This window comes from Trachinotus anak, unplaced genomic scaffold, assembly GCF_046630095.1.
Source record: "Trachinotus anak isolate AG129_WGS33_773 ecotype Australia unplaced genomic scaffold, CSIRO_AGI_Tana_v1 ptg000014l, whole genome shotgun sequence".
Lineage (NCBI taxonomy): Eukaryota > Metazoa > Chordata > Actinopteri > Carangiformes > Carangidae > Trachinotus > Trachinotus anak.
The window spans coordinates 18,278,491-18,303,393 of record NW_027273865.1 but is presented as its reverse complement, the minus strand read 5'-3'; the positions used below and the strand labels follow the sequence as shown (position 1 = coordinate 18,303,393).

At 39.8% G+C, this 24,903-nt stretch overlaps 1 protein-coding gene and 4 non-coding genes across 9 annotated transcripts in view; 1 reads left to right on the top strand and 4 right to left on the bottom strand.

The window, feature by feature from the left end:
• dync2h1 (dynein cytoplasmic 2 heavy chain 1) overlaps nt 1-24,903 on the top strand; it is a 105,952-nt gene that overhangs the window by 70,082 nt on the left and 10,967 nt on the right. For 4 of the 5 annotated variants that reach the window (XM_071496052.1, XM_071496049.1, XM_071496048.1 and 1 more), the window contains 9 exons: nt 6,570-6,730; nt 7,539-7,664; nt 11,402-11,512; nt 12,853-12,922; nt 13,573-13,658; nt 17,554-17,629; nt 17,969-18,195; nt 18,984-19,088; nt 23,040-23,156. In XM_071496052.1, coding sequence (XP_071352153.1) covers nt 6,570-6,730; nt 7,539-7,664; nt 11,402-11,512; nt 12,853-12,922; nt 13,573-13,658; nt 17,554-17,629; nt 17,969-18,195; nt 18,984-19,088; nt 23,040-23,156 — 1,079 coding nt within the window. Of the gene's footprint in view, nt 1-6,569; nt 6,731-7,538; nt 7,665-11,401; nt 11,513-12,852; nt 12,923-13,572; nt 13,659-17,553; nt 17,630-17,888; nt 18,196-18,983; nt 19,089-23,039; nt 23,157-24,903 lie in introns of those variants that run through there. The other variant, XR_011693428.1, reaches the window with a different exon arrangement.
• trnam-cau (transfer RNA methionine (anticodon CAU)) lies at nt 256-328 on the bottom strand. Its single transcript has one exon. It is a non-coding gene; the product is annotated as a tRNA-Met (tRNA).
• On the bottom strand, nt 1,462-1,534 carry trnam-cau (transfer RNA methionine (anticodon CAU)). Its single transcript has one exon. It is a non-coding gene; the product is annotated as a tRNA-Met (tRNA).
• trnam-cau (transfer RNA methionine (anticodon CAU)) lies at nt 2,351-2,423 on the bottom strand. Its single transcript has one exon. It is a non-coding gene; the product is annotated as a tRNA-Met (tRNA).
• On the bottom strand, nt 3,208-3,280 carry trnam-cau (transfer RNA methionine (anticodon CAU)). The gene has a single exon. It is a non-coding gene; the product is annotated as a tRNA-Met (tRNA).

The following is a 24,903-nucleotide window of genomic DNA, read 5'->3' as shown; positions in this document are numbered from 1 at the left end:
AGAAAACTGCCCACCCAAGGCAGTTCAGTCTATATACGGACATGTACAGTGATGCAATGACGTAGCTCTATAGCATGTGGAGAAGCAACCTATTTCCAACAAACACTAGCACCAAACTACATAACATTGCAGTCAGTTTTTTAACCTGCAGCACAGAATCATATACTGTACGTTGTAGACTCGGCACTCTACATTTACATGTATATACCCTGTGACTTCGTCATTGTGTTTTGTGTAATCTTATTTTAAAACACCTGCCCCGTGTGAGGCTTGAACTCACGACCTTCAGATTATGAGACTGACGCGCTGCCTACTGCGCCAACGAGGCCCTGAACAAGCTTTGAAATATTGAAAAAAACAGAAACAGTCATAATTTGGTCTCTCCACCTGATAACACCAATATATGTGTATACCAAAATGTTCACACAAAGTCTATGCTTGTGCTTTGTAACATGACCCAGCACTAAAGCCATGACAAAGGAATGGGAGTGCAGATTGAAGGAATCTAAACCACTATGGATATAACTACAACAGAAGAAATAATATGGGATGCATTTGGCAGTCCGTCTAGTTCGAGAGGGATGTGTGTATGGATGAGTGCATGGCATGGTGTCAGAGTGCTGGATAGTGTAAAACAAAGGCGGGCGGGAGAGATGCTGGACTGAGAGTAGCTCTAACAGCAATCACAGATGCACAACCAATAATGACACACTACTGAATCACTGACGGTGATGCAGTCATGTTTCCATAAAAAAACTGTCCTTACCTCTTTTCCACCCAAGGCAGTTGGAAGGCCAGTTATAGGCCAGAGCTTAATCTCAGTTCTTTTGACTGCCAAAGAACTGACCATTGGCCAGGAAAACTGGTTTAAGAGAAGCACTAACACTTGCCTGGTCTAGAACCAAGAACTACTTGCATCAGGGGCTGAGGGCAGGATTATCATAACCAATAACACCAATTAAACTTTTGTGACCACCATTTTTAAGAAATTTGGAAATGTTCAAAATCAACATCTAAATGGTTAAATGCCAATGTAGCCTAGCAGAGCCAGGAGCAACACTTGTGAAGTGGCGATTTAGTCCAAGTTCACCATTGTTGTTGTTGTGCTTGGCACTGACGTTGCAAGGAAAGCGCACATTTACAGACATATACAGTGACATTTATGAAGAGAGGATGTGGTCTGCCACTGTTGTTGTTGTATTTGGCGATAGTGTTGCTGGGAAAACGCAGAGGTATACATTGATGCAATGACATGGCTCTATGGCACATCTCCAGAACAAATTTCCAACAAACACGAGCACCAGTCAAGCATTAGCTCCAAGGTTCATAACATTGCAGTCAGTTTTTTAACCTGCAGCACAGAATCACATACTGTATGTTGCAGACTCAGCACTCTATGTTTACGAATATACAACTTGTGACTTCCCTATTGTGTTTTGTTTAATCTGATTTTAAAACATCTGCCCCGTGTGAGGCTCGAACTCACGACCTTCAGATTATGAGACTGACGCGCTGCCTACTGCGCCAACGAGGCCCTGAATGAACTTTGAAATATTGAAAAAAACAGAAACAGTCATAATTTGGTGTCTATCGCTCTCGCGCTCGCTCTCGCTCTCGCTCTCGCTCTCGCTCTCTACCCGATAACAACAATGTATGTGTACACCAAAATGTTCACACAAAGGTTATTATCAACTTAACATGCTTTGTGACATGACCTAGCACTAAAGCCATGACAAAGGAGTGGGTGTGCAGATTTAAGGAATCAAAACACCAGGGATATAAGTCTGTCTATTTAGTGAGGAATGTGTGTATGGATGAGTGCATGGCATGGTGTCAGAGTGCTGGATAGCGTAAAACAAAGGTGGGCGGGAGAGATGCTGGACTGAGAGTAGCTCTAACAGCAATCACAGATGCACAACCAATAATGACACACTACTGAATCACTGGTGGTGATGCAGTATTGTTTCCAGATACAAGTTCAGCTATACATGAGACTTCTTTTTCATTCTTATACAAAATAAGAACTTTACTTTGATTGTATTAGGTCTTTGTCTCCCGTGTTCCATATTGTTGTGACACCATAACATTTTCAATAAGAAAACTGCCCACCCAAGGCAGTTCAGTCCATATACGGACATGCACAGTGATGCTATGACGTGGCTCTATAGCATGTGGAGAAGCAACCTATTTCCAACAAACACTAGCACCAAACTACATAACATTGCAGTCAGTTTTTTAACCTGCAGCACAGAATCACATACTGTATGTTGCAGACTCAGCACTCTACATTTACATGTATATACCCTGTGACTTCCCCATTGTGTTTTGTCTCATCTGATTTTAAAACACCTGCCCCGTGTGAGGCTCGAACTCACGACCTTCAGATTATGAGACTGACGCGCTGCCTACTGCGCCAACGAGGCCCTGGATGAGCTTTGAAATATTGAAAAAAACAGAAACAGTCATAATATGGTCTCTCTCTACCCAATAACAATAATATATGTGTATACCAAAATGTTCACACAAAGTCTATGCTTGACATGACCTAGCACTAAAGCATGACAAAGGAGTGGGACCGCAGATTTAAAGAATTAAACCACTATGGATATAACTACAACAGAAGAAATAATAATGTGGTGCATTTGGCAGTCCGTCTAGTTCGAGAGGGATGTGTGTATGGATGAGTGCATGGCATGGTGTCAGAGTGCTGGATAGCGTAAAACAAAGGTGGGCGGGAGAGATGCTGGACTGAGAGTAGCTCTAACAGCAATCACAGATGCACAACCAATAATGACACACTACTGAATCACTGGCGGTGATGCAGTATTGTTTCCAGATATAAGTTCAGCTATACATGAGACTTCTTTTTCATTCTTACACAAAATAAGAACTTTACTTTGATAGTATTAGGTCTTTGTCTCCCGTGTTCCATATTGTTGTGACACCATAACATTTTCAATAAGAAAACTGCCCACCCAAGGCAGTTCAGTCTATATACGGACATGTACAGTGATGCAATGACGTAGCTCTATGGTGGCTCTATAGCATGTGGGAAGCAACCAATTTCCAACAAACACTAGCACCAAACTACATAACATTGCAGCACAGAATCACATACTGTATGTTGTAGACTCAGCACTCTACATTTACGAGTATATACCCTGTGACTTGCCCATTGTGTTTTGTTTGATCTGATTTTAAAACATCTGCCCCGTGTGAGGCTCGAACTCACAACCTTCAGATTATGAGACTGACGCGCTGCCTGCTGCGCCAACGAGGCCACAATCTTGCACTGAAATATTAAATAAAGAGAAACAGTCATAATTTGATCCCTCAACCTGATCATGACAATGTATGTGTACACCAAAATGTTCACACAAAGGTTATAATCTACTTAACACACTTTATGACATGACCCAGCAATAAAGCCATGACGGGGAGGGGGAGTGCAGGTTGAAGTAAACACAAGACTAAGAATAAAACTACAACACAAGAAATAATAATAGGAAACAAAAAGAAGAGAAATTTCTTTTGTACAAATAATACATAAACTTGCAAGAATGTTTTTATAATTAATTCTTATCATTAGAGAATCCCAGAATCACATACATGCAAAATAAATCCTTTATACACTGCAGAGTGAATTTGAAAATTTTCAAAATTTTGTGTTGAAGTAAAGTAATTCATAGAAACTTTATCATAACAACCAAAGAATACAAGAGTTTTTGGCAACAGGGGAGGCTTTATGGTTTTAATTATTACGTGATCTGCTGGCACTGCATTTTTAGTAGCATGCAACATACATCTTCCCCATTGTTTTTGTGCTACCTATTGCACCAAAGAGGCATGGAAAACATAAAGAGATAGTTCAATTGCAACTGTAGCTTAACTTGTTTTCTTAAAGTCTCCCATATTTTTGAAAATGATAACTTTAAATGCAGTATTTCTCTCAACTCTCAAATTGTTTCACAAATGTTTAAATAGGACACTCAGAAGAGACTCAGAGGAAAAGTGGTTGCAAAATAGGATGAAAGGGAGGAGACATAGACAGAGAGGGAGAGAGCACTTTGGTGAGCCACAGTACTCTGACTGCCTTGCTTCTTACTGATAGCAGAAGCCCTATTGACTGAAACTCAGTGTCAGCTGTTGTGCAGCTGCTCCAGAGTGCTAATAATAATGCTGGTTCATTGAGGATGAGGATTTATCTGTATTTATGAGTGTCAATTCGCCCATTTCTCTGTCTATGAAGGTGCACATTTTTTGCATCATATTGTGTGTATTTTATTTGCACCATGTTGTGTTGGTCATAATTTTCTCTTTTTGTTTCCATGTATGTAATTTTGTTTGCCTAGTGTGAAGCTCCAACTCACGACCTTAAGATTGTGAAAGTGACGTGCTGCCTATTGCGCCAATAAGGCCAGAACAGCTACTGTCAAGCATGTAGGAAGGGACACAGTAACCATGCAGGATGACATTCGAACCTTTGTGTCTGTGACAATATGTTTTGTGTCTTTACGTGTGTTGTATGTGTGTGTACTCCTGAGTTTGTGGTTGTCAACCCATCTGTCTTATATTTCTTATTGTTTTAGGGTATATGTCTTTGTTTGCATCTGAGCTAATTCCTCATTAGCACAAGTGTCACCTCTTTTTTCCTCGTCTTGTTTGTCTGTAGACAAAACACACACTTACTATATCATGATTAAGAGCTAGTCTTCATACCCCTTGAACACAAAGTGAACCCACTGATGGTGTAGTATGTGTACAAGTGCATGAGATGTGTGTGTGTGTGTGTGTGTGTGTGTGTCTGAATGAAAGAGCAAGAGAGAAGGACAGATAAAAATTAAAAAAAAGAGCACAGGAGAGTAGAAGATTTTGTGTGTACGTGTATGTGTTTTTGGCAGTGAATCAGTATGCTAATGAGGCATGGTCTGTAATCCTCTTAAAACTAATCTCACTCAATCCCCCCAGTCCAGGCCTGGGCACTGCTCACTCACACAGGCATGCCTGGGTGAACACAGCCACACACACACACACACACACACACACACACACACACATACACAAACAGTGCATGCTCACTGGCTTGCTCACTCTACTTCTCTAAAATACAAACCCTCCTTCACATATGCATGAAAACACCACTCTCACTGTGTTTCAGTTATTTTTCATATCATGAAACATCCAGCCAAGAGGACAAAGTCTTTTTGTTTCAACAATCAATCAGCTTTTAAACATAAATGAATCCCGCCAATTACAGTGATTTTAATAAAAAATTTATATTCATATGCCTATAATGTCAAGTACGGCCTGATCAAATGTCTGCTCTGTAATTCTTAGCCATTCAGAGTTTCCCCCTTAAGTGGTGTTTGAACCATAGGGAGACTGTGGCACTGTCTCTTTCTAGGCTCCTCTTTGCCCCGATAGTGTGTCATAAAAGCCAAGGTGAACTTTGCTACACAGACAGACAATTCTGGTCTGCAGCACGAATACTGATTACCCACTCATGTCAAAGGTAGTTGTGTATGTATTTGTACACGCGCATGTTCTGTAAATGCTCCCTTTTTTTGCAGTCAGACATCACAAGCATGTGGTCAGATGACTGTTTTTCTTAGTGTTGCCATGGTGATGCAGCAAAAGGTCGCTCTGAGATGTTCTCTACCAAGACCTTGTGTGTGTGCATGTGTGTACTTCAGTGCAGCAGATTGCATTTGGCAGCAGACACCAAAAGAATGTTCAGGCTGGGGCAGTCGTTTCAACCAAATATGACAGCACTTCATTTGTGTGTGTGTGTATGTGTTTGTGTGTGTCTGTGTGTCTGAAAGAGATACTGCTGATACATGCATGAATAACGTCACAGTGGAATTTCTAACAAAGCCACTCACACTGCGTGTGCCTGTATCGCTGCTTGTGTGTCACTATTAACTCATATCTGATATGCGATTCAATATATTACAGCAGGATTAGAGCCTAATGCTCAGTGAGGAAATGCACACATGCAGACACTCACACACACACTTTGACAAATACACAAAGAGCCTGGCTTTTCAACACCAGGGGGCTGACAAGGTATTCTTCTGCTGTGTGTTGAATACTGCTGCATAGCTAGTACTCAGTATGCACAGCACATCATCCTCCTAATCTCTCTCACTCTGTTTCCCTCAGTGTCTTCCTCTTACACTCTCTCTCCCTTGCTCCATCATCACCTCTCTTCTGTTCTCCCTCTTCTTTGACTTTTCTCTCTCCCCAACCTCCCTTTCCCATCACCCCCCTTTAGGCACTGTGTACCCCTTCCTGTTCATGCCCTCCCTCTTCTTCCTGACTTGGTTTAGCTACCCAACTTGATTTGCCCCTTTGCTGCTATTAAGCAGCATTTACCTCAACTTCTTGTTTCCTGTTCTTTTTATTGCCTTTCATCTGCCCCCTCCTGGTGTACCATCTCTGTGCAGTATATCCAGCCACTTTGACTTTGAGTAGCATATCAAATTTAAATGATATGTTGAAACACACTTTACAGTTTTGTCTAAAACGCCCCTCATTCTCTTGCTATCTCATTTTCTTCTTCTCTGCAGGTAAGAAAGAGCTCTCCCCACCTCCTCTGAACCTGCGGCGTCTCTACACTGAGACGCTAGAATGGGAGCCAGTGTTGATCATCATCTCTCCAGGGGCAGACCCATCCCAGGAGCTCGCAGAACTCGCTGCAGAAACTATTGGCAGAGACAACTATCATGAGGTAGTGAATAACTGGATAAGGTGGGAGAAGTCATAGCAGATTTTCAAGTGTAAGAGGATTTTTTTCAAAACAATACCAATGTCATGTGTATAGTACAGGCTATTGTGCACCTAAATGGGAAAATGTTGAATGTTCTATTGAAACAGGTTTGAGGCATAGCTCTTGAGAATGTTCTGCCAGTGGAGTTTATCAATTGTAGTAACATTCAATACAGCAAGAAGTCGGTCTGTGCGTGGCATGTTACTTTATTACAGTTTTAGTTGTATTTCTATGGGATTAGCTTTTAGTTTTAAATGACTGTGATAAGACCTTCCGCCAAAAAAATATCACCAAAGCGCAACATTTTAGAAATATTATTTACATATTTCAAAATGTATGCTTTTTTGCTCTGTTGTAAGATAATTTTTCCTTTTTAGGTATGCAAACTTACCTACGATCAGATCGTAGTTTTATAGCGCAATCTTATTTGACCATATATCTAATATGTATTTTGTCCAAGATTGTTCAGGCAGTTCACAGACAATCTGTTTATTTACCATTACCATTGTAACTCAAACCAACTATCAGTCATATGGGTTACATATAGATATAAATCAGATCAGTTAAGAGTTACTGGCCTCTATGTGGGGGCTTAATTGAGGAAAATCATGCTTTGCAAGTATTCCATGGTTTCCTCCACTGGGGAGAGATGAATTAAAATGTTAAATCATATCAGATTATCTGCCCCCAAACTGATGTAAAATCAAATTTTTCATATTCCAAATTTTCTGTTTCTTGCCTCCTCCTACCTCCGTCACTCTCTGTCTAGATCTCCATGGGTCAGGGACAAGCTGATGTGGCCTTAGCTACACTCAGAGAGTGTTCCCGAAATGGAGACTGGCTTTGCCTGAAAAACCTTCACCTTGTCACTGCATGGCTACCCCTCCTGGAAAAAGTAGGTGCTCTGTGTATGTAAGAGTCTTTGTGTGTCTAATGACAGGAGTTAATATTTGTCTATGTATGTGTGTGAAAGAGATTTTGTAGGTTTTTTTTCTCTGCATTTTGTGCCTTTTTGTTCATGTATTCTATTCTAGCCACATTTGAGCAATTTCTGCCAAACAATATGTGCATTAGTAGAAATGGGTGGGAAAGGCAAATTACAAGATAGACAGAAAATGTGTAATATTTTGTAAAAATGAAGGATGCACTGATCCAGCAGCAGGATTATAATAAGTCCAAAACTTCTATAATGAATCCAATATAAGACTTCCAAAGTACATCAGGTCAGTACAGGACAGGGTTCAATAAACATTCTGTTGGGATAAGAGTGGTGGACTAAATCCTGTAAAATAAATCCATGAAAATAGGTCCAATAAATGAATCCAGTGAAACAAGTCCAATATCACTTTTTCTTTTTCTTCACTTTATCACTTTATCTGAAGCTCATAGTGCCAGGAAGGTGGAGCTGGGGTTAAGGGGAAAGGTCAGTGGAAGGTGGGGGAGCCTGGAGGACATTCTGTACTAAACACAAGTTATTTTTACATTCAGTGTTACTCACCAAAGTACAGGTGTGTATCCTTGAGCTCTAACAAGCGTCTACATCCTACACTGTTTACATACATGTTTATTAACTGGTTGTTTTCTTCTTCCTGGCCTTTGCTGGTGCATTGCTGCATATCTATGCACATTACCACCGCCTGCTAATCAGAAAAATAATGTGTAACCATTGGCAGGACTGTGTATTGCATCACCCACCTGCACATGTGTGTGAGACAAACAAACAGAGACCAACTGCTCAATAGCACTTACAGATGTAAAACTCCACGGGGTACCTTTAAAATTTGAATACAATTTCTAGTTTTACTGTGCTTGTTAGTGTATCTGTAATACAGTTTAGTACAACACTGTTACATGCACACACACACACTCACGCACACAAACACAATCACACTCTCACATGCTAGCAACTCAAATTTCCATTTCTAAAATTACCTTCTGTCCTTTGCCTGTACATAGACATTTTTCATTCTACCTGTAGGCCCATTAGTCACTGCGCTGTTGTTTATGTGGCTGTGTTTGTGACCATGTATGCTGTTTATTTGGCTGTTTTTCTCTCTGCTTGTTGGCCTCTCTGGACATACATGTGTATGCATGTGTTTGTATCATGCTTGCTTTACATTATAAGTAATGAATGCATATCTGTGATTGTCACTTATAGTGCTCATGTTGCCCATCCTGTATATTTTTATTATTGTTTGGGGGCCTTGTGTTACATTAAGTGGGTTTATGTTTGTCTTCCACTGTCTTTGTGTTTATTTGTGTCCATGTGCTTCACCTGGGGTTCTGTTTAGTGCTATGTCACTGTAGCAGGTCAAATCTCACTGGGAGGCACAGCTGTTGGAAGTGATTGGCCGTGTGTTGGTGTGTGTGTATGTGTGTCTATATGTGCAGTCTCACCTGTGTGTCTGAGTTAGAGAGTGTACGAGTCTGTGTGAGTGTGTGTTCATGCATGTGCATGCCCTGGGGTTAGCCAGAGATCCCTCCTGTCCAGAGTTGTCTGTGCTCCCAGTGTGACTTAAACCATGGCTTATTACAGCTCTCCTCTTCTACTTCCGTCCTTCTCTGTTCCACTCTCCTCACCTCACCTCTCTCTTCTCCGCTCCGATTTCATTTAGCATTTTTCACCCTGTTTCTCTCCATTTGTTCCCACCTCTATATGCAAGTGATCGTCGACCAAGTTTTTCTTAACACTCCTCCTCCCCAACTTCGTATTGTGTAACTAAAACTATTTTTCTATCTTCCCTCTTTCTCTCTCTGTTTCTGTGTCTCGCTCTTTGCCCAGCAACCGATGAGGTTGAGGTCTCGTCAGTCGAGCTTGAAATGGAAAAACTGACGCAACAAGGGGAACGAGGGAGGCAGGGAGCATAGGAAAGAAAGAATAAAGAAATAGTAGATATGAAAGGAGGGAAGTTGGGAAAAGCTAAATTGAGCATCAGCAGACAGGTAGAGATTCTGCCAAGAGAGGGCTTTGTTTTAGTATCTGTCTCTGATTCTGTAGCTGTGTCCATTTATTCAGTCTATCTTTCAATGCAGTTTTTAAAATTTTCCATCTTCTTTTTGCCATCTGTCTCCCCATTCGTTCCCTCCTTCCCTAAACCAGTTGGTCAGTTAGAGATAGGAGGAAGGAGAGAAGTGAGACAGAGGAGAGCGGGAAGTGTTCATAATTGAAGTTGGCAGTGCAGATGTCCTCTCATCCCTGTCCACTCTTATTCTCCCACTTGTAACATTTCCTGTCTCTCATTTTTCACGTCACCGAATCCATCTTTCTCCTTATGAATCTATCTTTCAATCTATCAGTCTAACTCTCGATCTGAATGTCTCTTTGTCAGTCTTAATATGATGAACATAATGCAGAGTTTCGCATCACAATAAATAAATGAAATACTGTTCCGTGCGTATTTCAGAATCAGATTTATTGTGATATAATTGTTCAAAACATTTTGATAGGATTGCATCAGAAGTTATTGTATCTTATGATTCGCATCCTGAGTATGAGGACACAAATTTCCATCTCTGTATCTATCTTTGTATGAGTGGTATGTCTTTCACACACGTTTGAAGAATATTGGTGTGTTCTAACAATGGTAGTTCTCGATGTGCCAACAGTAAAATAAATTGGTGCGCTTTCTTCTTCTCTATCTCGGCTATTTTCCCTCTTCCCTGCTTCTTTGTTAATGTCTCTGCCTTGCATCTTTCGGCAATATTGTCATTTGTTCGAGGGGAATTCTGGTTGACAACACATCATATACACACACACACACACACACACACACACAGAGTCAGGGGAGTGTTCTTTGAAGGATGTCAGTTCCTGTGTTCTATGATCATGTTTTCTTCCATGAGAGTGAATTAGGGCCCAAGTGATGCTGAAGCACATTGATTACATTTCTGTATGTGTGTGTATGTGTGTGTGTGTGCCTCTGTTGGTGTTTGAGTTCCCAATCAGATGACACAAGACCCTAAGGTGCCAGCATGCTATTTTTAACCAGTCTTTGAGAAAGATAGAAGGAGAGGGGGGGGGGAATGTAAGAAGAGAAGTGACAGAAAGAAAGCTGGAAATTGAGATGAAGAGACAGCGATGGAGACAGTGAGCAGAAAGAGAGAGGGAGAAAAGAACAGATATTTAGAAATGAGGTGAATGGTTTATCATAATGGAGAATATGTCACCATGCAATAATTCTAATGGAGAAAGAATTACACAGAAAAAAGAAAAATTGAAAAGGAGGTAATAAAAGGAAAGATATTTTATTTATTTATTTACATATATTTTATAATGTTTATCCTCCTTATAATTTTTACTTTCTGAACTGCTTTCATTGAAACTCACTGTATGAGGAAATGCTGACTGAATATATCCAGTGCATTGTTAGAAGGTTATTGATATGAAAAAGTACTGCAAAAAATGCATGCAGTGCAGTGTAAAGTTATTTGTCTAATCTTGACATGAACTTTGAAATGAGTCAACTTTGTAAAACTAAATGGACCCGCATGATACAGAGGATGGACAAAATGTGAACATCAGAAAACATCAGGCAGATATTACAGCAGAAGTAGTCTGTTTCAATATGAATCTCATTTTCTCTTAGCTGTATACAATGTGTCTAATGTGTGTGCTGTCCTGTTTGCTCACAGGAGCTAAATGTACTGCGTCCCAAATCGGGCTTCCGTCTATGGCTGACAGCAGAAGTTCACCCCAGATTTCCTCCTATACTGTTGCAGTCCAGCCTCAAGATCACTTATGAGGTACTCTCACACACATTCACCATCACACACAAACAGGTATAAAAAGCAGTTACACCATAATACTCCTATAGTCCCTATAATGAATTTTAGTGTTGGGTAGTGTTGACCTAACTCATATCACACAACTTTACACACAACATGCACCCATACATTTTTGAAGGAATACTGTACACAAATGCTTATCCATCTGTATTGGTTTTTTTCACTAAGTATTGAAACTTTTGCTTTAATTTCACCCAATATTGACTGCTGGTTTCTATAAATCTCTACAGAGTCAACACTAATACTATGCAGTTTTTGTCAGTGTGACTGTATAAGTATTGTATGGAGCTGATCTGCAAGATTCATGCTGGGGATGATTGCAGTAGCCCTGTTAATAGTGATAAATGTGATCTAAAAGCATGTGACTTTGCATGCCACAACCACCACACACATACAATATGATGCATCCTCCACAATGACCCTCTTATATAATAACTAAAAACTGATGAAGTACGAGTCATCAGTTCAGCAAATACTCAAATACTAACCCACAGTCCAAACAGTCAAAAGCCCACCAATTCCCAAACACCATGACACACACTCAACTCCCCTTTGCAGCGTGTGTTAAGTGTTCAAGCCTCAAACAGTAAATATGTCTGGTGCCTCTTTGGCACATCTGGCAGGGCATTGGATTAAAAGTGTAAACCAACAGCTCAAACTTTTCTTGGAACAATTATTAAATTCTGCAAAAGTATTTCCAATGGAAATAGGCAGAACCAGAATGCAGTAATTCCAATGTCCAATTGAATAGACAAAGCATAAGATGAACCTTCAGGGACGTACACGAGGAAACTCTTCTACTGCATTTGAAACAGGTAAAATTCATAGTTTGGAGTGTGGCTGTGCAATGTAAAGAGGTAAGCATGTCCTTGCAAATACATTTAATCTGCGTAAGTTGATGACATATGTAGTGAATTTGGCAAATTTAGTACTCATGCATTACTGGCTGTATGGATTATTAAATCTCCAGATGGAGGTACCAAATGTTCAGAAAAGCTTTTAATGTGTGAACTGATTTTAATTTATACTCATTGTTACTATCATAAACAGAGCATAGTGTTGCCAGAGGAAAGGAAATGTACAGAGAACTGTTCAGAGATGCTCTCTCTCTCTCTCTCTCTCTCTCTCTCTCTCTCTCTCTCTCTCTCTCTCTCTCTCTCTCTCTCTCTCTCTCTCTCTCTCTCTCTCTCTCTCCCTCTCTCTCTCCCTCTTTCTCTCTGACACATTTAGAAGATGTGAGAGAGAAGTCTTTCAACCATGTTTAATGTCTCCCTCTCCCTTCCCTGTCTCATCTCCAGGCTCCTCCTGGTTTGAAGAAGAATCTGCTGAGGACATATGAGTCTTGGACTCCTGAACAGATCAGTAAAGGTCAGCTCCTCTCCTCAATTTATTTTTTATTTTTTAATTTCATTAGAGAATTTTTTTTCTAAAGTCAGTTTGTTGTTGCTTCAAATTTGCTCTCAGTGCTTGCTTATTCTAAGCAACAATGAAAATAATTTGAATAATGCTTAAATTAGTGAGCATGTCTCTGCTTTGTGTTTTTTGAGGAATGAATATATTACAGTGCATCCTACATCTCTGAATTTAACATCTGTGTCAGCCTTTTGAGACCACTAACAAGTACATGCAGCTAATCAGATGGCCCCGAGCTTGAAGAATTTGTGCTTTGTTTTCAATTACACTAGAGGGATGTTTTCATTTTTTTTAACATAAAATGGTATGTGTTACTTACACTAGTCGTGATGTCAGAGCAGAACTAGCTTGGGCTGTGAGCCCTGTGAACAAAGACATCCCAGGAAGCTAAATTAACAGCAGAAATGGGTCTACAGCACACCATTCAAAAAAGTCTAAAACCATCTGTAGCAGAATACAGAATGCTCAATTCTCCTGTTAGTCCTAAGATTAATAATATAAAAATCACTTACTGCTCTCAGTCACTATAAATTACAGACACTCTGATAATGATTGATTATTGTAATTAGTTGGGTTGTGACATGCTGTTGATTGTTTGGTTGCAGGAGGCGTCCTGGCCAGAGCTCAGTCTCTGTTCTGTCTGGCCTGGTTTCATGCTGTCTGCCAAGAGAGACGCAACTACATACCACAGGTAAAATACACAAACACATCACTATAAACCATAGTGCTCATAGTTCGACAGTTTCATCTCGAGAAAATAAATCCAAACTACTGTAGCATTACAAGATGTAATAGTCATTAATCCTAGATGCAGGACAAGAGAACAAAAAATCAGACAATTAAACCAAATCCTTTTTCCTGAATTTTACTGCTACTGGACTGAAACTTTGACATGAATGCTACTAGCATCAGATACTGTCACATGTAACAATTTATGGTTTTCTCTGAAATTCAGACTTAATGCCCTTAAATGCCCTTAATGAGTAAAGCTACTTTTTTTGATTTAAAACAAGTCAGTTTGCTCTCTGTGCTTAATTACCTGACAAGCAACTCTGGTAAAAAGAAAAGGCTAACGTCAGTTATGGCACTTTAGCTAGCAGTAGTTAGCAAACCAGAAGTCAACTAGCAACTGCCTTGAGAAGAATAATAATGCCAGCTACAGACGTGGTTCAGAAAATGGACATTGAGCCTCCAAAAGAAAAGGGACCACTCAAGACCCACTCATTTTCCTACAAATTTAAAGCTGGAGGCGAATATGAATCCTGCCCCGACACACCAGCCAAAGTACAACCTACATAAAAGCAATGTGCTAAAAAGGCAGCAATAGAACTTTCCCTGGCTGATTTGCAGGAGAAGATCATTCATATAATCTCCGGAAAAATCTATTAAAATTGGAACCCTCACCAAGTCACTCAATCCACACAGAGATGACGGAAATGAAGAAAGAAAATTAAGGTCTAAAAAGTGAAAAAGTGAAGGAATGAAGAAGAGGATCGTAGAATTGGAGAATAAAGTGATGATCAAGAACAATACAGCCACAGATGGTGCCTTCGTCTTAATGGAGATTCCTAGTGCTCCACTGAGAACATCAAGGCAAGAGTGATTGAGATATGCAAAATGGTGGTTCCTGAGGTGGACCGCAATGCCATGGCAGATGCGCTGGATGTGCTACATCGTCTTGGGCAATTCAAGTCAGGAGAGGGAAACAATGCTGAACTGCAACAGGTGATAATGAAATTAATCTGTAGAACCACAAGGGATCTGACGTGGGGGCGTGCAAAAGAGAGCCAATATCTGAAGAGGAATGGTTTGCACTCCAAGGAGGACCAGCAGTGGAGAAGGCAAGGAAGGAGGGAAAGAAGGCATATTACAGCAGAGCAAGAGCCTTTGCAAAGTTGTAAGTCGTTACTGATGGCAGTCAGCTGTGTAAGAGCTCAGTAGAATTGATGTGGTAACTTTTGTCTTTTGAGTTACAAAGTTGTTAAATTTTTTGGCAATTGATGCAAAAAATTGTCTAAGTTTGAGTGGATCTGATAGAATTACATTCAAAACTTAATAGTGAAAAGCAAAATTTTACTTTTCTTTTCTCTTAGCCTAGTTGTGCTAAAAGTTGTACAGTCAAATGATTCTCCTGCTAAAAGGATTCCATATCCCTTTGGAAAAGAAAAGTTTTTTTTTAATGCTAGTAAACATTACTGACTTCATTTATATTAGCAATGGCATTATGCAGCTCTTACAGAATTTATTTTATGTGAGAAATTTACAGATAGGTACTTGGTAACTGTAAATACTTTCTACTTAGTGGTTTGCACCTGTAATTACCTGGTACGTGCTGCAGTTTGCTGTGTCATGTTTTCACTTGTCAATTTAAACAGTTGTTTTTACAATTTGGTAGCATGCAAGTGTTTCTCGTGAGGGTTAGGGTTGGGTGAGGCTCATGATATACTGATACTCATTTGTCTCTGTGTGTATTGCAGTGATGCCTCAGAGTGGTCTGTCTTATTGAGTAATGAGAATTGTCTGCAGTTGCAGCAGTTTTTTTTTCTGTTTTTTTTTTTTTTTTTGTTTAGCTCACCAAAACACAATCAGAACACTCTCAGTAAACTGAAACTCAAGGGAGAACTATAGCAAAAAATGTGTTTTTGTAATTAAATTGCCACAACTTTTGCACACTTGTTCCTTCTCTTTCTGTCTTTCCTATTTCCTTGGTCCCATTACTCCCCCTAAACCATCCCCCTCATTGTGGAGTTGCTTGGAGAAAGAAGTATCGATTGCCTGAGAGTACAATGTAAACCTACATAACTAGCATACAGCATGCATGTGTCTTGTCTGTCTCTCTGTTCCTCCTGCCTTAAATTATCTCACTTTACTGCCCTACTTACCCTAATTTTCTTTTTACTGGCCACCCTCCCTGGCTACTATTGCCCTGTCTCTCTTTCTTTTGGTCTCTCTCTCAATCTCTGAATCTCTGGTAAGTGTTTTAAATTGAGATGGTAATGTTGTTTCTCATCCAAGAACATGATCTCCTAATTATTGAAACAGTCACAGCTCCTTTCATCCACTCCACCATCACTTATTCCCCTCTAATTTCATCTACTATCCTTCCTCCCTTTCTCATTTATTCTCTCCCGGATTTCATCCTTTTTACATGCATGTGCAAAAACCACTTACTTGACAGACTAGAATTACCACCCCGCAGTTGTATGTCTCCATGACTCAGACTAGTTTCAGATTACATCCCTGTTTACCCAGTGTCATATAAAATGTTAACCATTTGTGTGACATTTTTTCATAATTGCTGTGTGAAGCCTTGAGTAATGACTAAAAAGCTTGGTCTTGAGCTTGGACCTTTGACCTTTACCCACCAAAACCTAATCAGTTTGTCCTTGAGTCCAGATGAACATTTTTGCCAAATCTGAAAAAATTCAATTAAGATGTTAAGGAGATATTGTGTTCACAAGGCCACAACCGTGTTTTGTGATGTAACCATAACCATGACCTTTGACCACCAAAATCTAATCAGTTCATCCTTGAGTCCAAGTGGACATTTGTGCCAAATTTGAAGAAGTTCTGGGAAGGCGTTACTTAGATATAGTGTCTACAAGAATGGGACAGACGAAGAACCTGAAAACAATATGCCTCCGGCCCTGGCTGTCACTGGTGAGGAGGCGCAAAAACAGAAAGAGACACTGACAATAGAAAAGAGGAGGTTTTCACATGTAAGATAATGTACAGCCTTAGTAAAAGAAAATGTGTGTGTTTGTGTGTGTGTGTATGTGTGTGTGATGAAGCAGAGCCACTGCAGCAGCAGAAAGCTCCTCTATAAGCCTCATATGTTGAATCATTCTGCAGTCACACACATATAAACAAATTTATCAAATCCAGTAGAACCATGCCCCAACGCACTCTTTGAATACACACTCAACCACATATAATTACTAAACATACGAGAATGTACACTTAATCATTCAAAGAACAACTAAACATGCCCAGACAGTTTTCCCCCACCACTCACCTCATCCACCTACTGCACCAGTGGGCAGATTACAACTGCTGAATAGCAGTGAAGTGTGACAAACACACTCACAAACAGAGACTGCCCTAACACTCAATTTATGTTTTAATGCTGAAATGGTCAATATTTTGATACTATGTACTAATGTGCAAATGTCTTGACTGTCCGTGCACTCATGCACAGTGCAAAATGTGTTCATACACAAAGGGGGCCAGTCTTGTGCATATCTTAATTTTGTGATTTACCCACTAACTGTAAGGGAAGTTTGCTTGTGACCAGATGGTTTCAGGTTGATGGTTTCAGAAGTGAATGTTAATCTTATGCTTATGGTATACAGTCAGCTTCATTCAACAGCTACTTCAGATTTTCCATTTTATTACAGCATTATGTTGGGGCTGTATTACAAAAAAACCTTGGTTCTGGTGAGCTTCTGAAATGTATCAATGTGTGTAACTGTTACATTTGAGCAGGTCATTACAGAGGCAAGTAAATGTGTGTGAATGTGTTTTAACTGTTTCAACTATCACTAATACATATAATGAACATTCCCCCTCCTCTCTGCTTTTTCCAGGGTTGGACTAAGTTTTATGAATTTTCTTTGTCGGACCTTCGTGCTGGATTTGAGATCATCGACAGGCTTTTTGAAGGTAGGAGAACTGGTGACGTATCTCACTGCAGTGGACATCTCTGCTCTATTGTTCACCTCTACGACACACATAGTAATGATAACTGGAGTCTGTGGGACCTTTGACCAGTTGCCTCTTTAATTTACACCACCCCTGATAGACCATAACTGGATGAACTCAGCATTTACTCAAGCACTCTGTGTGTACAGTATTTGCTCATGAAACCTCTGTTGTGTCTCCCTGTCTTTCTGTATATATGGTACATGTGTGTGCACATTAGCACACTTGTTTTGTTATGTGCACATGTTTACAGCTTTCTTTCTTTCAGCTTTGTCTGCCTGTGTGTCATGTATCTCCAAGGTGGTAAAGCTTTCCAGTGGGAGTTTGTCCATGGCCTGTTGGAGAGTGCCATCTATGGTGGACGCATTGACAACCCCTCTGACCTCCGCATCTTACGGTCTTACCTTGAGCAGTTTTTCTCTGCACGTCTCCTCTCGTCCTCCCTCTCAGCCAGTCAGAGAAAGAGCAAAGGAGGAACACGCTTCTTTCCACCTCAGATCAGTCTCCCAAGCTCTTGCTCCATATTGGTGGGTTGTGATGACACAATGGTGTAACACATATAGTCCTTTAGGAAGGGCTCTTAAACATGCTGCAGAGAAAAAAATGAACACCACAGTCTTTTTGTACTCAATAGCTTAAGGTGCACTGCAGTATATGCGTACACTAATAGTCCCAGGTGCATTGGCAAAGAAGCAAAAACTATTCAAAGAAATGGTATTGAATTAAAGCTGCCAAGCTTTTCATTGACTAAATATACTGTTACTGTGGTCATTATTGAAATTGTATTAGTCTATGATGTGCTGGCTTTATTTTAAGATGGTTTATAGTAGCCACTGAAAAAGAATGCCATTAATTTCCCCCAAGTTTACCCAGTTTGTTTTGTTTTTGCGTTGCTTTGCATATAGTTTGCATTCTGTGGATGCAGCTTAATATACAAAAAAAATAAGCAGGCATATTTTCCCAAAACTCTTTGTTAGATGTCTTTTCATTTGAAGTCCTGTTAGAATAAGGTAGTGTACTGCAGAGCCACTGAGAGGCAAGCTAAGCAAAAGATGTCAGTCAACAGTCAGTATTAAGTGGGAGTTCAGTTTTAATTATTTACGCCTTTAAAGTAGTTTTTGTGCTAAACAAATATGTTACAGAAACAGCACCAAACCAAACAAACAACACACCTCATTAAGGACGTTATAGAATTATTAAACCCATAGTCACATGTAGCAAACTCAGTTATCACCTCAGTTTTGTAGCAGCAAATTTAAAACTGTTGTTGGTGTATTGCTGTGTGTGACCTGCATGTGTCTGTGTGTCTTCCCAGGACTACCGCAACGTAATAGAGAATCTCCCCGAGGATGACAGACCTGCATTCTTTGGTCTGCCTGCCAACATAGAAAGGTCCTCCCAGAGAATCATCAGCTCCCAGGTACAACCACACACACACACACACACACACATAAACAACCACAAACAACCACCTGCTAATTCATACAAACACACACACATCACAACCTCCATCTCTATCTCACACATGCAGAAATAATAACAGGAAGACACACACATACACACAATTATTGCCATACGTTCACCTGATCAAACACGCAAACTCACATATACAGCCAGTGCATCAACAGTATAAATGATAGTCAACTTAAGAACATGCATTACAGTAACTCCGTTTGCACGGGTATTGTATGTGTTTTGTGAGAGCTCAAAGTAAGACTGAATAAAAATGTTCATTACATAAGTGATGTGAGCATTGGGATGAGAGCACATTTTTCACTCAAGTAGAAACATTTCACATCCATTCCCATAATTTGCCTTTCTCCATCATATCATTATATCCATTGTGTGTGTTAGGGATGTGCTCATCAGCAAAATTAGATATCAGTATATTGTAATTGTTCATTGTCTGCTTTATTAAGAACACCCAAATTCAGATAGTTTTGAATGTATTACATCTTGGTTTTGCCATCTGTTGTCTAGATTTTTCACAGTTTTGCTCTATTATAACACTACCGTGTATTGCTACTATACAGAGTTATGAGAAAACTGCAAGAAAGTATGAGGAAAAAAGCAAACAGCAGTGTCAATGTAGATGTCCTCATTGACAAGTGAAGCTGGTCAGCACAGATACTGGTGTTTTCCAACTTATCAAGCTTTAAACAAAGCTCCACTCAGTGAGTCAGGTTAGACGAGTAGGTCCTGTCAAATAAAAAGTCTCAGTTTCTCACTTTTTCACTTTGGCAACTATTTTTGCCTTGTTACCCCACTCTTCATCCAGAAAGGCAATTTAACTGCTAATTACTGTTCAAATTACAGAGTGATTACTCTACCAGATTGCAGGCAAAACCTGTGCTGTTACGCTCTATGACATTGCAGTTGTGTCTGTTTTATCAATTTACTTTTTGAGTGTTTGTTTGTGTGTGTGTGTGCACATGTGTGTCTGTGTGTTTGAGTATGTGGGCTAATACATGTGTGTGTTTATCCTTCAAACAATCGCACAAACCTAGTCATGTTGCGGGCACTCACTTCCATTCTGGAGATATAAAAGCAGTTTATTTTAGGGTCAGGACTTCAATTTAAGGTTAAAGCATTACACCAGGCAGCCATCCGTTTCCATTTATATCACTACAATATAAAATTCACCTTGCAGAGACATGAAACCAGGATTAGATGGGTAATCCATCACAGTGAATATCATGTCTGCTTTTATAGTTATCAAGGTTATATTGTCATTGCGTGGTATCACGTTTGTAAAAGCAAATTGATTTAAAAAAAATCTACACTGAATATATAATATATATACACTGATATAACTTTAACAAATTGTGTATTGTTTAACAGTCTGCAAAGATGGAAAATATAATTAGTTTAGAGTATATTACTGGCCAAAAGGTTGAGGTTAGACATGTAGGTGTAAAGGATAGGGCAGAGCTTCTCAACCCTTGATTCACTTGACATGTAGACATAGTCACAGATAACTTGTAGAACTGATATATTTGTATGTGTTTCATATATGAAATAATCGAAACAAGTAAAAATGTGACCATTTGAGTTCACTGTATACCTTGTAAACATATGAATGGCAGAGGAACGACTTTAAGAAAGTTAAGATAAACACAAGGATTCTGAGACTAGTTTGTGTGTGTGCATGCAGGATTTCTTTTTCTTTATGTTGTCATGAATAATCATCATTTGTAACTGTGTTCACATGTATGATGGTGTGTGTGTGTGTGTGTGTGGGGGGGGTATGTGGTTGATGGTCACTGCAGATTCTGATGAAACTCAACGCAACACACCCACACACATACACTAAGTGTGTTCTTTCACTGTCACAGTTGTGTGTTTATGTGTTTATGAGGGAGAGAGAGAAAGAGAGAGACATTGCAACAAAAGAAAAGACTGGAAGATACAATGAAAAAGGAGAGAAACGGGATGTAGAGTAAAAGGTGCATGGCTGCACTGATCACTTTTTGTGACTAAGTTTTCATTTTTTGTATGATGCACACACAATACCACTTACAGTATAACATCATATAACAAGAGGTAAATCACTGCTTTCATACCAGAGCTCCATACACCTGTTCATTGAAATGAGCAAAAATGAAATGGAGTGAAACCGCACAGACCATTACAGACACCATTACAGCTTGTGTGTACAGTCCCAGAGGGGGGCATTTAACTCCATTCACACTGTAAGTGTGGTCAGCTGATCACTGAAACCACCAACCTAGTTTAATTAACACAACTCTGGCAAGGCCACTTGTGTCTGTGTGTTACTGTGTCTCTTTCTCTCCACCTATCTCCCCTGTATGTCATTATCTCCCCTCCTGCTGTCATTTGTCACTGTCACTTTTATTCTCTCTCTCTCTCTCTCTGTCTCTCTCTCTCTCTCTCTCTCTCTCTCTGTCTCTCTTTCTCTCTCTCTCTCTCTCTCTCTCTCTCTCTCTCTCTCTCTCTCTCAGTCTTTTTTCTCTTCCCTAAATTTATGCCTTCTCCTCTCCCTAAAGATCCTTGTCACTGTCTGTGGGTTGGGCATTTAACCGCATACACACACACTGAACCAGGGATAGTCAGTGGTTTTGGTGGATGCCATTTAAAACAAATGTATAAGCTTAGTGTAAATAAACCAAATATAATGTATAATATATAATGCAGATCCTTTTTGGCTTACAGCCTCAATGTATTTGTTCATTATGTGTTTTTATGTACAGTGAAAGATGAGTATAATCAGAGAGTGGCGAGTAGGAATGTGTCATTGGGATATTTCAGTTCAGTAATATAGCTGGGTATTGAACTTAATCTTGACTAAGACCATGAGAACTGGTCCCCTGATTAAAACCCTGATCCCCAATCCTGGATTACACTCAATTAAAGTGAAAGCCCTAACTACATAAACGACACCCAGTGTGTTGAAAACAAACTTCCTTGCACATAGACATTGTCTAGTAACTTTTTCTTTACAGTTGGTTATGACAGTAAATGCAGTTGCTGCCTGTAGTCATTGGTTGAGATAAGGATAAATCTTAATATATTTAAATCCCTTTACATTCAAACCCCAATATATTCCAAATCTCCATCCTCAGATGCCCTCGTTTTTACTGCTCCCAGGGTGAAGTTCAAGATTTGCTATCTGTTTTTATCCTTCCTTCCTTCCCCTCTCTCTCTCTCTCTCTCTCTCTCTCTCTCTCTCTCTCTCTCTCTCTCTCTCTCTCTCTCTCTCTCTCTCTCTCTCTCTCTCTCTCTCTCTCTCTCTCTCTTTTCCATACAAACACACACATATACACACATCACCCTCCTGAGCAGAGAAGATAAAGCAGGTGTTAGTAAAGAGTTCTCCTGGACCAAATGAAAGCCATTTATCAGACACTTTGCCTTCCCTCACAACACACACATATACAGAGTGGCACAAACACACACACACTGAGTCTAGATAAGAGCACTATCCAGTACTCTAAGCCTGAAGCTAAGCATGTTTGATTAGGTGTGTAAGGAGCTGTTAGGAGATGTGTTTGGGGTTTGGCCTTTACTCACATGTAATATTCCCAGACCTGAAACAGTGTGGACTGTCACTGGAGAGTGTAGCCTCCAGAGATGTAAATGGCATTTTATTACAATATTTAAGAACTAACATTGGGGTTTTTTCATCATATATTGCTTTTGGGTTAAGTTAGTAAAAGTGCATATTTATTCCATTCACATTTTGCAAAGTTGCAAGCAGCATGGGCATCTAGATTTATTTTGTGGTGACATTTTAAAAGTGTGCATGCAACATGTAGATGACTGTATCAGGAAAATGGTACCTCTGAGTCACCTCTACAACACCTTTGTTAATTTATTCATTTGTTTGTGTTTATAATTGATTGTTTCACAGGTGATTTCCCAACTGCGTGTCCTGAGTCACTCAGTAGCAACTGGGTCAAAGTTTGACAGAGAACTCTGGTCAAATGGGCTTTCACCTATCCTCAACTTATGGAAGAAGCTAAACCAGGTCAGTTCTTTTTTTTCAGTTTATCTTTTTAACAATTTATTTGAATTTTCTAAACTTAGAGATCTCACTGCTAAGGTTTTAGCAAGTGTGGAGTTTGCACTTTATCCCCTTGTCTGCTTGGGTTCCCTAGTGGTAAGCTTCCTCTTACAGACCAAAGACATGCACAGGTTAATTGGTGACTCTATGCCTGTATGTGTGAATGTGAGTATGAATGGTTGTTTGTCTCTATAAGTCAGCCCTGTGATAGACTGGCGTCCTGTCCAGGGTGTACCCTGCCCTCACCCAATTTCAGCTGGGATCCGCTCCAGCCCCCCCGCGACCCTGTACGGATAAGCAGTGTAGATAATGGCTGGATTGATGGATTGTTAGAAATTGCACTTTTTATTTACTTGTAGGACTTTTCGAGCTTTGATAGTTCAATGCCAGTCTTTATTTGTATGCAAAATCATGTTTTTTTTTTTACATTGCCTATGCAGCAGCAACTAATCTAAATTAAAAGCCGTGAAAGCTAATTGGAAATTAGTACAGTCTAATTGAGCACTGTGCGTGATAGCCACTGGCTTGCCTAGTCAGGCAGCACTGCTATGTGCAGTTGCCTGGAGACCGGCACCTTTTCAAATCAAAATGACATCTACCTCTACATTAAATAATTTAGCCACCATATTCCTGTTCTCTCGCTCTGCCTCTCTTTTATTCACTCTCATGCTGTAAATCACAAATGTTATCCCTCTCCTTTTATCTCATTTGTGCCTGTACCTCCTTCCCTCTCTCTCTCTCTCTCTCTCTCTCTCTCTGACTTTCCCTCCCAGTCCCTTGCAGGCAGAGTTATTTTGTACTTACTCAGAGAATGATTGACTGTGTTAATTGTCACCACTGGATCATCATCTAGCTTCCCATAGATCACAATCTACCTCTGACTGCTTTCAATTAACTGGCTCTTGGTCATCAGCTAACCCTCTGTGTTTGACCATCAATGGATGTGTGTTCCCTTAAGGTGTAGCTTGAATTTGTACATGTTCATTATTTGTGTGTCTTTGTGTGTATGAAGGTTATTGTTCACTTCAGTGTGCATCTGTATGAGTGTGTATACGCATGCTTTTGTGTGAGTATGTATGACCAAGTGCATTTTTGTGTATGCACTTGCGTTTCTGTGTCTGTAAACTGTGTGTTCTGTATTAGTTTAATTTGATAAATCTTTATGTAGTCTGGATCGAGGAGAGACTGTTTATTTGGTCGTTTAATTACATTTTTGAATAGAGACAATAGCAGAGCTGAATCACACCCTACCAGCTTTTTTTCCCCATTGTCTTATTTATCTGTCGCTCTCCATTGTCTCCACTTCTCTATCCCACAGTCCTACTACTATTCCTCTCTTTCCTCCTGTGCTTCCTACTGAGTAGATGTGTGGAAAACAAAATTGGTTGCAGGTACAGAGTGTGATATCTGCAACAGAATACAATAAAATGTCTGTGTTTCTGCACATTTTTAAATAAACATTTGGTGTCCTTACACTAGGACGCCGTGTTAAGTAATGTAAACCCGGTTTGCTCTGCAGAGAGAAAGAAACAATTTCCTATTTGGTTAGATCTTGTTAGCTGATGCAGTCCACCTTGGCTTTCTGGGACTGTAAAAGCTGGCCTATGTGCTCACTTGCTCTCCCCTTTGCAGACATCCTTTTCATTTCAAGTCATTTAAATGCAAAAAGATAGAAAAATGCATTGTACATCTTACTAAATAATACTATATC